The sequence below is a fragment of the Cebus imitator genome, unplaced genomic scaffold, assembly GCF_001604975.1.
Source record: "Cebus imitator isolate Cc_AM_T3 unplaced genomic scaffold, Cebus_imitator-1.0 Scaffold75, whole genome shotgun sequence".
Taxonomy (NCBI): Eukaryota; Metazoa; Chordata; class Mammalia; order Primates; family Cebidae; genus Cebus; species Cebus imitator.
The window spans coordinates 281,208-297,032 of record NW_016107390.1 but is presented as its reverse complement, the minus strand read 5'-3'; the positions used below and the strand labels follow the sequence as shown (position 1 = coordinate 297,032).

At 40.2% G+C, this 15,825-nt stretch overlaps 1 protein-coding gene across 2 annotated transcripts in view; it reads right to left on the bottom strand.

The window, feature by feature from the left end:
• The window catches only part of PRSS38 (serine protease 38), a 23,656-nt gene that overhangs the window by 6,656 nt on the left and 1,175 nt on the right, over positions 1–15,825 (bottom strand). For both annotated transcript variants that reach the window (XM_017532050.2, XM_017532048.2), the window contains exons 2-3: positions 15,579–15,741; positions 14,465–14,736 (exon numbers count right to left, since the gene is read on the bottom strand). In XM_017532050.2, coding sequence (XP_017387539.1) covers positions 14,465–14,736; positions 15,579–15,724 — 418 coding nt within the window. In that variant the 5' untranslated portion in view covers positions 15,725–15,741. The remainder of the gene's footprint in view (positions 1–14,464; positions 14,737–15,578; positions 15,742–15,825) is intronic.

Below are 15,825 nucleotides of genomic sequence, written 5' to 3'. Positions count from 1 at the left end.
CCTCAATGCCTGGCTAATTATTTTATTTTATTCCATTTTTTGTAGAGATGGGGTCTCACTGTACTGTCCAGGCTGGTCTCAAACTCCTGATCTCAAGCACTCTTCCCACCTCCGCATCACACAGTGCTGGGATTGCAGGCTTGAGCCGCTGCACCTGTCTCAGTTGCATACATTAAGCAGAGATGTGTTTTATTATTCAAGCATTCAGGCAACATTGACTTCCTTAGGGCTGGCAAAAAAGAAGCATAAAATGCAAAACATTGTTGGCTGAACCTGAGCGTACCCACGTTACCTCACATGGACCAGTTTGTGCTGCCAGAACACTTATTCCTTGGCATTAAAATGGAGTAGTAGAGCCAAGCACAGTGGCTCATGTCTGTAATCCTAACACTTTGGGAGGCCAAGGCAGGTGAATCACATGATCCCAGGAGTTCAAGACCAGCCTGGGCAACATAGGAAAGCCCGAGCTCAATTTTGAAAAATAAAATAAAGAATTCTATTTTAAAAAAGAAACACATATATCACATGTATTTACAATTATCATAGACATGCAAGTTGGTGAATACTACAAAGAAATGAGTTTTCACATTATTATGGCCAAAACATCCATCTAACTTGCTCAAAGCAAACAAAACTTAAAGCTGAGTATGTAAGTCCTGTAGCTTAAGACATTGTGAGAAACAGACAGAATGAACATTTTTGAAAGCCTGCTTACGGAGTACCCAAGGAGACGAATGCAGAAGAAAGGATGTCTCAGGGAATGGACCAAGAGCCATGGAGAACAATGGGTCAACAGAAGCCTTCGCAGGCATTTTGTAGAAATGAAGGGGCTGACTCCAAACACAGGTGGAAGTGCAGAGACTCCAGAGTGCCCGTGCTGGCTCTGACTACCAGGCTACAACACTCACCTGCAGCAGCGATGCTCAGGAGAGGGCCGCGGGCAGCGTCAAAACCCAGGGGGACCACGCACAGGCTCACAGCAGGCATGAACCACCGCTCAGGGCCAACAGGGGCTGGAGCAAGTGGACACCGAAACTTGGCCTTTTCCTCATGCCATATGCAAAAATTAATTTCAGATAGATCTTGTGCCTAAATGTAAACATTAAATTCAGAACCCTTCTAGAATAGATGTTGAAAACTACCTTTGTAAACTTACAATAGGCAAATCTGTATAAACAGGATATAAAGGACCCTACGTGTGAAACCAAAATATTAATATAATAATAAATTGGACTTCACCAAAATTAAAAACTTTTTCCCATCAAAAGACACTACTAAGAAAATTAAAAGCTGGCCAGGTGCAGTGGCTCACGAATGTCATCCCAACACTTTGGGAGGCTGAGGTGGGAGGAACACTTGAGGTCAAAAGTTTGAAACCAGCCTGGGAAACAGAGCAAGACCCCATCTCTAAAAAAGAAAATTACACAACAAGCCACAGTCTGGTAGAAAATATTTGCGATGCATATCAAAGTACCTGTATCCAGAGTATATAAAGAACTCCTACAAGGCAGCAAACCTCAAGCAGGGGCCATGACACATGAGTAGCATAACTGAAATGAAAAAGACGGACGCTACCATGTGTCAGCAGAGAGGTGCAGCAGCTAGCGCTCTGCTGCGTAGCTCACGGGATTGAACAATGGCATGGCCACTTTAGAAACGCGTTTGGCAGTTTCTAATAAAATGAAATTTATCCCTACACCACAGCCAACAGATTCCACTACCAAGCACAGACCCAAGATAAACAAGTACATCTATTCCCCCAAAAGACTTGCACAGTCACCTTTGTTGCAGACCTAAGTCTCATGACCCAGACACTGATGGCAGCCCAGGTGTCAAACAGCAGGACTACGGACAGAAGAAACTTTGCTGGGTGCAGGTGCTCAGAGAGCACACAACAGGAAAAGAAGAACGAGCTGCTGATATGGAAACAACACAAATTAATCTCAAAAGCAGTAGTGATTGAAAGAAGCTGGGCACAGAGGAATCCATGCTGTACGATTTCATTAACGAAGTTTAAGAACAGGAAAAACTACTAAATGATGACAAATTCAGAATAGTGGTTACCTTGGAAAGGAGGCTTTATCGCCTGGGAGAGTGGAAGTTTTCTCTGGTGAGGGAAATGTCCTCTATCTTGGAGGGTGATGGTGACGCAACGGGACTATTTGTGTGTAAAAACTATCCAGGCATGCCTGTAGTCCCAGCTCCTCTGAAGGCTGAGGCAGGAGGATTCCTTAAGCCCGAGAGTTAGAGGGGGCAGTGAGCTATGACTGCCACTGCACTGCAGCCTGGGTGACAGAGCAAGACCCTGTCACTAAAAGAATAAAATAAGATTATATAAATAAAATGTTTGTCTACACTGAAATATTTATGGATGAAATATAATAGTGTCTGGAATTTGCTTTAAAAATTCCTTGTAACTCCAATGTCACCAGAAATAAAATTTTAAAAAATGAAAAAAGAATATGTTAAAATAATTAAGCTGTATACTTAATATTGTGGATTTTACAGTTTGTAAACTATGTCTCAAACTTGACCTGTGACTTATAAAAATTTCCACACTAATGACAGCAAGACACATATTCTTTCCAAACACACATGGATCATTTACCAGGACAGACTGTACGCTAGGCCATAGTACGTCTCTATAAGTTCAAAAGGTGTAAAATTATACCAAGTATTTTTTTCTGAGCATAAGGGCATTAAAACTGAAATTAACAATAGAAAGAAATTTTATTTGGAATTCACCAAATACTTAAAATTAAATAAGAAACTTTAGAGAAAAAATTATGAGAGAAATTAGATAATATCCTCAACTAAATGAAAACAAAAACACAGTATACCAAAATTTGTGGGAAGCATTTAAAACAGGGCACAGAAGGAAATTTATAGCTTTAAATGCTTATATCAGAAAAAGAAGAAAGGTCACAAACCACTCAAAATCTCTACCTTAGGAAACTAGAAAAGGAACAATTAAATTCAAAGCAATTAGAAGGGAAAAAATAATAAGGATGAGAGTGGAAATCAATGAAATAGAAAACAGAAAAGCAATATGGAAAATCAGTGACCAAAACTCAGTTATTTGAAAAGGCAGCCAGAACTGATAAACCTTTGGTTACAGTGACCAAGATGAAAACAGAGAGAATGCAAATTACCAAAATCAGGAAAGATGAAATATTACTACTATCCTTTTAGAAATTAAAATCAATGATGAGACTATTATGAACAACTGTGTGCTATCATGTTAGGCACTTTAAGACCAGGTGCAGTGGCTCACACCTGTAATCCCAGCACTCTGGGAGGCTGAGGAGGGCAGATCACCTGAGGTCAAGAGTTTGAGAGCAGCCCAGCTAACCAGTGGGAGGGGGGTCCTGTGTCAGGAGGAATGGGATCAGGGAGCCACTTACAGACACAATCTGGCTGCTTCTCGGTAGTGCAGCTGTGTTGCGTTGTGGAGGACCCTTCCTCCCCAGACTGTCTGACTCTCCAGAGCCAGCAGGCTGGAACAGCTGAGCTGACTGAACTGCAGAGATGGCACTGCTCCTCTCCCTGGGGAACTGGTCCTTCTCATGCAGACTCCAGCCTATCACAACTGGCAGGCTGGAATTCCAAGCCAGTGTGTCTTAACTTATGAGGTGCCATAGAAGTGGGGCTCACGAAATGATGCTGCTTGGCTCCCTGGATTCAAGTCTTGGTAAAGGGTTCAATTCAACAAGAAGAGCTAACTATCCTAAATATATATGCACCTGATACAGGAGCATCCAGAATCATAAAGCAAGTTATTAGAAACCTACAAAGAGACTTAGGCTCCCAGACAGTAATAGTGGGATACTTTAACACTCCACTGACAATATTAGACAGATCATCGAGACAACAAATTAATAAAGATATTCAGGATCTGAACTCGGCTGTGGATCAAATGGCCCTAATAAATACTTACGGAACTCTCCACTCCAAAACAACAGAATATACATTCTTGACATCGCCGCATGGCATTTACTCCAGAATTGACCACATATCAAAAGTAAAACACTCTTTAGCAAATGCAAAAGAACTGAAAACATAACAAACAGTCCCTTAGACCACAGTGTAATCAAATTAGAACACAAGATTAAGAAACTCACTCAAAACCACACAACTACATGGAAATTGAACAACCTGCTCTTGAATGACTCTTAGGTAAATAAGAAATTAAGGCAGAAATCAAGAAGTTCTTTGAAACTCATGAGAACAAAGAGACAACATATCAGAATCTCTGAGATAGAGCAGTGCTAACAGAGAAATTTATAGCATTAAATGGCCACATCATAAAGCTAGAAAGATCTGAAGTTAAGAACCTAACACCTCAACTAAAAGAACTAGAGAACCAAGAGCAAACAAACCCCAAAGCTAGCAGAAGACAAGAAATAACCAAGATCAAAGCTGAACTGAATGAGATAGAGATATGAAAAACTCTTTAAAAAAATCAATGAATCTGGGAGCTGGTTTTCTTAAAAATTTTAATAAAATAGATGGATCACTAGCTAGACTAATAAAGAAGAAACGAGAGAAGAATCAAATAAACACAATCAGAAATGATAAGGGAGATACCACCATGACCCCACAGAAATACAAACAACCATCAGAGAATACTGTAAACACTTCTTTGCACATAAACTAAAAAAATCTAAAAAATAAACTAAAAAACTGGAAAATAAACTCCTGAACACAAACATGCTCCCAAGACTGAACTAAGAAGAAATTGAAACCCTGAACAGACCAATAACAAGTTCTGAAACTGAGGCAGTAATAAATAGCCTACCCACCAAAAAAAGCCTGGGACATGATGGACTGACAGTTGAATTCTACCAGAGGTACAAAGAAGAGCTGGTTCCATTTCTACTGAAACTATTACAAAAAAATTGAAAAGGAGGAACTTCTCCCTAATTCATTCTATGAGGCCAGCATCATCCTGGTACCAAAACCTGGCAGAGATAATACAACAATCACAACAAAACTTCAGGTCAATATACTTGATGAACATCGACGCAAAAATCCTCAACAATACACTGGCAAACCAAATCCAGCAAGCACATCAAAAAGCTTATCCACCACAATAAGTTGGCTTCATCCCTGAAATGCAAGGGTGAATCAACATACACGAATTGATAAATGTAATTCAACACAAAAACAGAACCAAAGACAAAAACCACATGATTATCTCAATAAATGCAGAAAAGGCCTTCAATAAAATTCAACATCCTTTCATGTTAAAAACTCTAAGTAAACTAGGTATTGATGGAACATACCTCAAAATAATAAGAGCCATATATGACAAACCCACAGCCAATATCTTATTGACTGGTCAAAAGCTGGAGGCGTTGCCCTTGAAAACCAGCACAAGAGGATGCCCTCTCTCTCACCACTTTTTTTTTTTCTTTTTTTTTTTTGAGGTGGAGTCTCACTGTGTCACTCAGGCTGGAGTGCAGTAGTGCAATCTCGGCTGACTGCAACCTCTGCCTCCTGAGTTCAAGCGATTCTCGTGTCTCAGCCTCCCGAGTAGCTGGGACTACAGATGTGCGCCACCATGCCCAGCTACTTTTTTTGTATTTTCAGTAGAGACAGGGTTCCACCGTGTTGGCCAGGCTGGTCTCAAATTCCTGACCTCAGGTGATCTGCCTGCCTCGACCTCTCAAAGTGTTGGGATTACAGGCATGAGCCACGGCGCCTGGCCTAACCACTTCTATTAAACATAGTATTGGACGTTCCGGCCAGGGCAATTAATCAAGAGAAGGAAATCAAGGGTATTCGAGTAGTAAGAGAGGAAGTCAAATTATCTTTGTTTGCAGATGATACAACCCTATATCTAGAAAACCCCATTGTCTCAATCCAAAAGCTTCTTAAGCTGGTAAGCAACTTCACCAAAGTCTCAGGATACAAAATCAACGTGCAAAACTTGCTAGCATTCCTATACACCAACAACAGGCAAGCAGAGAGCGAACTAATGAATTTGAATGGGAATTCTGAATTCCCATTCATAATTGCTACAAAAAGAATAAAATACCTAGGAATACAGCTAACAAGGGAAGTGAAGGACCCCTTCAAGGAGAACTATAAACCACTGCTCAAAGAAATCAGAGGGGAGACAGACAAATGGAGAAACATTCCATGCTCATGGACAGGAGGAATCAATATTGTGAAAATGACCGCACTGCCCAAAGTAATTTATAGATTCAATACTATTCCCATTAAACTACCATTGACATTCTTCACAGAATTAGAAGAAAACTGTTTTAAAATTCACATAAAATGAAAAATAAAGCCTGAATACCCCAGACAATTCTAAGCAAAAAGAATGAAGTTGGAGGCACCACGCTATCCAACTTCAAACCATACTATACGGCTACAGTAACCAGTATAGCATGGTACCAGTACAATAACAGACACATAGACCAATGGAACAGGATAGAAACTCATAAGTAAGACTGCACACCTATAACCATATCTTTAACAAACCTGACAAAAACAAGCAATGGGGAAAGGATTTCCTATTTAATAAATGGTACTGGGAGAACTGGCTAGACATATGCAGAAAGTTGAAACTGGACCCCTTATTTACACCATATACAAAAATTAACTTAAGATGGATTAAATACTTAAATGTAAAACCTGTAACTATAAAAACTCTAGAAGAAAATCTAGGCAATACCATTCAGGACATAGGCATGGGCAAAGATTTCGTGACAAAAACACCAAAGCAATTGCAACAAAAGCAAGAATTGACAAACAGGATCTAATCAAACTAAAGAGCTTCTGCATAGCAAAAGAAACTATCATCAGAGTGAACAGAAAACCAACAGAATGGAAGAAAATTTTTGCAATCTATCCATCTGACAAAGGTCTGATATCCAGGATTTACAAGGAACTCAAGCAAATTTACAATAAAAAACCAAACAACCCCATTAAAAAGTAGCAAAGGACATGAACAGACACTTCTCAAAAGAAGACATACATGCAATCAACAAACACGAAAAAAAACTCGTCACTGATCATTAGAGAAACGCAAATCAAAACCACAATGAGATACCATCTCACACCAGTCAGAATGGCTATTACTAAAAAGTCAAGAAACAACACATGCTGGTGAGGTTGTGGGAACAAAGGAACACTTTTACCCTCTTGGTAGAAGTGTAAATTAGTTAAACCATTGTGGGAGACAGTGTGGCAAGTCCTCAGAAATCTGGAGGCAGAAATACCATCTGACCCAGCAATCTCATTACTGGGTATATTCCCAAAGTAACATAAATCATTCTATTATAAAGATGCATGCACACATATGTTCACTGCCGCACTATTCACAATGGCAAAGACATGGAATCAACCTAAATGCCTATCAATGATAGACTGGATTTTTAAAATGTGGTACATATATACTATGGAATACTATGGAGCTATGAAAAAATGAAATCATGTCCTTTGCAGGGACATAGAGGGAGTTGAAAGCCATTATCCTCAACAAACTAACACAGGAACAGAAAACCAAACACCACATGTTCTGACTCATAAGTGGGAGCTGAATTAAGAGAATACATGGACACAGGAAAGGGGAAAACAACACACATTGGGGCCTGTTGTGGGGGATGGAGGGAGGAAGAGCATTAGGAAGAATAGCTAATGGATGCTGGGCTGAATACCTAGATGATGGGATAATTTGTATAACAAACCACCATGACACATGTTTACCTATGTAACAAACCTGCACAACCTGCATAGGTACCCCTGAGCTTAAAATAAAAGTTAAAGAATAAAAAAGAAAATTAGTACAACCTCTATTGAAAACTATATAGAGATCTCTTAAGGAACTAAAAATAGACTACCATTCAATCCAGCAGTCCTGCCACTGGGTATTTATCCAAAGGAAAATAAATCACTATACAAAAAAGTACCTGCACTCATATGTTTATTGAAGCACTATTTGCAATAGCAAAGATACGACTATTAGTCTGTTTTGCATAGCTATAAAGGATAATTGAGGCTGGGGAATTTATAAGGAAAAGAGGTTTATTTTGGCTCACAGTTCGGCAGACTGTTCAAGAAGTATAGTGCAAGCAACTGCCTGTGGTGAAGACCTCAGGAAGCTTACAATCAGGGCAGAAGGTGAAAGGGGAGCTGGCATGTCATATGATGCAAGAGTAGGCAAGAGAGATGCTAGACTCTTTTAAACATTAGTCCAGCTTTTGCATGAACCAAATGGAGCAAGAATTCACTCATTACTGCACAGGTGGCACCAAGCCATTCACAAGGGATCTACCCTATGATCCAAACATCTTCTACTGGCCTCACCTCAAACACTGGGGAGCACATTTTAACATGAGATTTGGATGGAACAAACATCCAAACCATGTCAATATAGAACCAACCTTTGAACCCACCTAGAAACAGCATGCAAAAAAAAAAAAGAAAGAAAAAATAGAATCACACTAAGTGCCCATCAACAAATGATTAGATAAAGAAAATGTGGTGTGTTTGTGTACATATATTATTTTATATTATATGCATAGATAATATATATCACTCACACCATGGAATACTACTCAGCCATAAAAAGGAATAAAATCATGTCTTTTGCAGCAACATGGATAAAACTGGAGGCCATTATCTTCCGTGAAATAATTCAGAAAGTCAAATAAAGCTTGTTTTCACTTAAGAGTGGGAGCTAAATAAAGTGCACACATAAACACAGAAAGTAAAATAATATGCATTGGAGACTCAGCAAGGTAGGGGGATGGAAGGCGATGAGGGATGAGAAATTACGTATTGGGTAAAATGTTCACTATTTGGGTGATGGTTACACTAAAAGCCCAGACCTCACCCCTATGCAATATATCCATGTAACAACCCTGCACTTGTACCTCCTAAATCTATAAAAATAAAAAATATGTAATTTGAAAAGTAAGTAAATTTGAAAAGATTTTTAGAAAAAGCACCTCTGTACTTGAGGGAATTTAGACGGGCATGAACATGCCCAGGGTAAGACACATGCACATAAGTAAACCCGAGAAGACCAAAACTTTCACCTCAAGCTGATCCCTAGGCTTGGTGCAAGCATGGCTACATATTGAAAAAGTGCCTTGGCACAGAGCTAACCTGCAAAGATCGTAAGAATAATTTTTTAGGTTGATTAGTTTTTAGCTCCTGGCATTCAAGAAAGTATCTGTCAAAACAGTAGCTAACAGAAACAGAGAAACTAAGAAGCTAAGAAACAGAGACTTCAGTGACCACACATGAGAAAGAATTTTTCCCAAAATAGTTTGGGAAAAATCATCAAACAGACTATTACAGCTTTCAACAATCAAAAAACCACAGAAAAACCTGAGTTTGGAGAGAATCTTATTTCCAGTGTTAAGACATTATTATAATCAATACTTAGCCACATAAAATATTCATTATATATTCAAAAGTTTAAAACCCAATACTCCTGTTTTCAATAATAGTAATAATAACAACAAAAATCACAAAAAAACTATGGCCTACTCAAGAGAACAAAATACATAGACAGAAACTATCCTTAAAGAAGTCTAGACAAAGACTTCAAACAAGTTTATTAATTATACTCAAAGAGCTAAGGGAAAATATAGACAAGGAATTAAGGAAAATGATATATGAACAAAATCATACTATTTATTAGTAAATATAAATTATCAAAATAACCAAACAGAATATTTGGCATTAAAATGTCAAATAATTGCCAGGCGCGGTGGCTCATGCCTGTAATCCTAGCACTTTGGGAGGCCGAGGTAGGTGGATCACCTGAGGTCAGGAGTTCAAGACCAGCCGGGCCATCATGGTGAAACTGCATCTTTAAAAAAAAAATGTCAAATAATTAAAATGGAAACTTCACTAGAGGCCAGGTACAGTGGCTCATGCCTATAATCCCAGCACTTTGAGACACCAAGGCGGGAGGATCACCTGAGGCCAGGAATTTGAGACCAGCCTAGCAACATGGTGAAACCCCAACTCTACTAAAAATACAAAAATTTGCCAGACATGGTGACGTAAACTTGTAATCCTAGCTACTCAGGAGGCTGAGGCAGGAGAATCGCTTGAACCCTGGAGGTGGAGGTTGCAGTGAGCCAAGTTTGCACCACTGCACTCCAGTCTGGGTGACAGAGCAAGACTTTGTCTTAAAAAAAGAAAAAGAAAAAGAAAACTTCACTAGAGGGGCAAAGCAGACAATTTGAGCAAGTACAAAAGAGCATAGGTGAACTTGAAGATAGGACAATTTAAATTATAAAATCTAAGGAGTAGAAAGGAAAAAGATGAAGGAAAGTAAAGAGAGCCTAAGAGACTCCTAGGACACCATCAAATGAACCATATATGTATTATGGTATTTTCAGAAGGAAAAGAGAGATAGAATGAGGTAGAAAAAATATTTGAAGAAATAATGGTCCAAAACTTCCCAATCTGCTGAAAGGTTTAAATCTACAAATTCAAGTTGAAAAAACTCCAAGTATTATAAACTCAACCCCCAACAAGACACATTATGACCAAATTGTCAAAAACTAAAGGCAATAAGAGAATCTTGAAATGAGCACGAGAGAAGTGTCTAGTCACATACAAACATCCTCGATAAGATGAATAGCCAATTTCTTATAACAAACTAAGGAGAAGACAGTGTTATGGTGTACTTACAGTGCTGAAAGAAAAAACAACCTTTCAACCAAGAGTCCTGTATCTGGCAACACCATCCTTCAGAAATGAGGGAGAAATTAAGACGTTCACGAATACATAAGAAGTCAGCACTACTAGATCTTCCACAGAGGAAATGCTAATGGGAGCACTTCACATTGAAACAGAAGGGTACAAAACAGTAACTCAAAGCCATATGACAAGTAAAGGTAAATGTATGGGCAAATATAAAAACCATTATTGCCTTTTTGGTTTTTAATTCCACTTTTTATTTGCCACAGGATTCAAAAGACAAATGCATAAAAATGATTATAAATTTGTGAAATAACTTATCTCACAAATGAGATAACTTGGATGAGATAGACAAATTTCTATAAATGTACAAATTATCAAAACTTACAAAGAAAAAATAGGAGATCTTTGTAGACCTATAACAAGTAAGGAGATTGATTCAATAATAAGAATCTTCCAACAAAGAAAAGTACAGAACCAGGTGGCTTCACTGGTAAATTCTACCAAATATTTAAAGAAGAATTAACATCAATCTTTATCACATTCCTCCAAAAAATAGAAGAGAAAGCAACACTTCATGATTCATTCTATGAGGCCAGCATTAGTCTAATGCCAAAGCCAAAGATATCATAAGAAAATAAAACTACAGATCATACCTTTAAGAATATAGGCCGGGCGCGGTGGCTCACGCTTGTAATCCTAGCACTTTGGGAGGCTGAGGCGGGTGGATCACGAGGTCAAGAGATCGAGACCATCCTGGTCAACACGGTGAAACCCCGTCTCTACTAAAAATACAAAAAATCAGCTGGGCCTGGTGGCGCGTGCCTGTAATCCCAGCTACTCAGGAGGCTGAGGCAGGAGAATTGCCTGAACCCAGGAGGCGGAGGTTGCAGTGAGCCGAGATCGCGCCATTGCACTCCAGCCTGGGTAACAAGAGTGAAACTCCGTCTCAAAAAAAAAAAGAATATAGATGTAAAAACTCTTAGCAAAATATTAGCAAACTATGTCCAACAGCATATAAAGCCATGACAAAGTGAGATTTATCCAAGGAATACAAGTGTAATTCAACATAAGAACATCAATCAATGTAATATACCACGTTAATAGAACAAAAAAAAAAAAAAAAAAAAAAAAACAAAGTTAAAAAAAAAAAAAAAAAAAAAAAAAAAAGACAACATATGATCATCTCAATTCATCTAGAAAAACTTCAACATTAAGGATGTTTATTTAAAAACAGATCGCTAACATCATATTCAATGGTTAAAGACTGAAAGCTTTTCCCCTAAGATCAGGAACAAAACAAGGATGCCTGCTTCAATCACTGATATTTAATTTGTACTAGAATTTCTAGACAGATAACTTTGACAAGAAAAAGAAATGAGTCATCAAAATTGGAAACAGAAGTAAAACTGTCTCTATTCATAGATGACATGATCCTATACATAGAAAATCCCAACAAATCATTTAAAAAAAGAAAAGTGAAACTACTACATATAGTAAACAAATTTAGCAAAGTTTCAGAGTATAAGGCCAACACATAAAAAATCAGTTGTGTTTCTATACACCTCCCAGTGAACAATCTAAAAAAGATAGTTATAAAAGCAATTTCATTTACAATAGCATCTAAAATAATAACAAACTTTGGAAATAAATTTAATGAAGGAAGTGAAAAACTTGTATACTGAAATCTACAAATCATTGCTGAAAGAAATTATAGACTCAAATAAATGAAAATACATTCCATGTTCATGGATAGGCAGATTTAATATTGTTAAAATGTCAGCATTACTCAAAATGGTCTGAATATTAAATGCAATTCCTGTCAAATTCTAATAGCCTTTTTTGTAGATATGAAAATTTTTGTCCTGTATTATTGGATATAGAAAAAAAATCAAAATAGGGAGCACATAGTTTTGAGAAATGAATAACAAATATACAAAAATTCAAACCCTGTAACATGACCAAAGGAGACTTTGAAAGGCAAGTTATAATCTTCAATTTATTCATAGAAAAAGTATAAAATGTTGAATATCTTTTGTATTTTCAATCCAAAAAATTAGAAAAGTTTGGTTAAGCAAACTTAAAGAATATAAAAATTTTAATGAATGAGTAGATGGCTACAGGAACAAATAGCAAAGCACCCAACGTATAAAGTCCCATGCACCACTCTCTCCCTGCATACACAAATGCAAAATCTGTAACAGGTGGTTTTATGTAAAAAAATACAATAGAATAGACAATTTTGGAAACTATGATCAGGAATGAAGAAAGATCAGAAAAATAATAGAGTACATGAATTACATTACACAGTATCATTATATTCAAAATCCGGAATAAAATGAACAACTTTCTAGAAAAATATAATCCATCAAAATTGACCTCAGAATAAATGTAAAAATTGGAATGAACCAGTAGCCATAACAGAAAGCAAGATAGTAGTAATCATTTATTCCCGCAAAAGGTACCAGGATCAGAGTGTTTTATGGCCACATCAAACCTTCAAGAAGTAGCTAATCTTTAGTTTAATAGAAACTATTCCAGAGAATACAAATAGATGGAAAGTTTTGACTCATTCTACGAAGTCAGCCGTACACTGATGCCAAACAAAGACGAAATCAGCTAAGAGAAAACACTGTTGGCCAGGCTTTGGTGCATGCAGTCTTGGCTCACTGCAGCCTTGACCTTCTGGGCTCAAGCAATCTTTCCACCTTAGCCTCCTGAGAAGCTGGGACTACAGGAACATGCCATCAACCCCAGCAAATTCAGCATTTTTTGTACAGACAGGGTCTCACTGTGTTGCCCAGGCTGGTCTCAAACTCCTGGGCTCAAGCGATCCTCCCATCTCAGCCCCACAAAGGGCTGGGATTTACAGGTGTGAGCCACAGTGCCCAGCTTAAATGCCTATTCTTGGCATCAATAGATTGAAAGAGCAAAACTATATGATCCTCTCAAGAGTTAACACAAGTATTTCGATAAAATCAATAATTATCTACAATTTTTTTAATCAGGTAATTCAGCTATAAAAGGTAACTTTCTTAATCTGGTGTAACATATAAACCTGAAATCTCCAGGCCAGGCCACAAATGCTATAATGAACTGTTAGAAGCGTTTCCAATTAAAGCAACACCAAAAAAAGATCTGGCATCATCTCTACTGGAGGTTCCAACCATTGTAAGAAGACAAGAAAAATAAATAAAAGATAAAATATGGGAGGAGAGTGATAAAATAGTCTTAATTAGAAGAAAACATTATATTTTATCTAGAGCTGTCAAAATAATCAGTTGATAAACTACTAACAATGAGTTCCATAAGATGACGGGATGTAAGATCAATATGCAAAAATCAATAGCTGTGACTGATTAGCAAATGCAATTATAAAAATCTGTTTTGAATATCCCTAAATAATGAAGAGTGCCCTGGTATAAATCTAGAAAGAATGCACAGGCCTTTGTGGAGGGAAGTTTAATAACGAATGGTTTTTAAATGAGCTAAAAGAGATTTCTAAGTTCAATTTACAATCTTAAGGAAAACCATGCTTTTAAATTTGTGCTCGTGATATACTGCATACCAACTTCAAATCAAAGCAGCTGTATTTTTCTGCATACAACAAACCCAATCAGAAATAAAACAACACAACATCCACACTGACAAACAAATAAATGTAGACTGACGAGTAGGGACTCCAGTCCCCAAACACCTGGACCCCCTGAGCTGGCAGACCACTTTCTTCCCTGTGGTGGAATGGAAGCCTTCACCCTGCCCACAAAGCCCTGCACTGTATTCCTACCTTGTTGTGAGACTAGTCCCCATCCTGTAGCCCAGCAATTGGCACTGGTAAGGTCCAGATCTGGAGGTGGAAGGCAGACCGGGAGCACGGAGTCAGAAAACGCAATGCGGCTCTTCAGCTGCACCAGCGCCACGTCGCCTCCGATGGGGTGGTCCACCTCATACGAGGGATGCAGGATCACCCGTTCCACCTCATACCACTGGGTGTGGTTGCCGGCCACCCTGAGGTTCACAAGGCCTACGTACATGTCATAGATTTTGATGTTCTTGTCCCTGCGTGGGTGAGAACAGAGGAACAATGCCCGCTGCCTCCTGTGTGGTCAGCCCACAGGCCTGGGGAGGCCAAGCACAGGAGGCTGGCGCCTACTTAGTGGGACCGGAAAGCCAGCTTCTTCCGGCAGCACAGTCGGGACCTACCTGGCTGTCTGGCAGAGGTGCCTCCTGAGTCGACTTGGCCCATGGAGGCTCTGGAGACCAAAGTCTGTGCACGGCCAGCAGCTGTACAGGCCAGCAGCCCAGGCCTGCGAGACCTGCTCTCATTCTTACCGACAGCCTGGCTGCTCACATCCCTGTGGAGGCCACATGGCCACAGGAGAGCCGTGCCTGCTGTGCGGGGCAGCTGCGGTGAGCCGGCTGCTGGAGGAGCCACCAGGAAGGCCAGGTGCTTGGAGACCAGCCTCGCTCACGGGGACCTGGCTGTGCACTTGGGGGACCAGCCTCGCTCACGGGGACCTGGCTGTGCACTTGGGGGACCAGCCTCGCTCANCACTTGGGGGACCAGCCTCGCTCACGGGGACCTGGCTGTGCACTTGGGGGACCAGCCTCGCTCACGGGGACCTGGCTGTGCACTTGGGGGACCAGACTCGCTCACGGGGACCTGGCTCTGCACTTGGGGGACCAGACTCGCTCACGGGGACCTGGCTCTGCACTTGGGGGACCACCCTCAAGGGTGGGGACCCAGTTGCGTGCTTTGACCCAGCCTGACTGGTGGGGACCTGGCCCTGTGGGGACGGACAGTGGTGAAGGGGGAGGCTTGCATGGGGTCCATCCAAGCCGCTGTGCGCACGCCGTGCAGGCCCAGCTCCCCACACCGTCCCGGGCCCGCGCCCCCTCACCGGCCGAAGCAGTGCGCAGCCGACAGCACCCAGTACTCGTTGAGGATGGAGCCGCCGCAGACGTGGAGGCCCGCGTAGTGCACGCTGACCTGCCACGGCCACCTCCTCTCCGGCGCGGGGCGGCCGCCCAGGATCTTCCCCACCATGCTGGGCCGGCCACAGGCTGCAGGGAGGACGGAGCTCACGGTGGAGCCACGCTGGGGCCACAGGAGGGGTAGGGAGGGGAGGGGGACGCGGGGACGGGGGG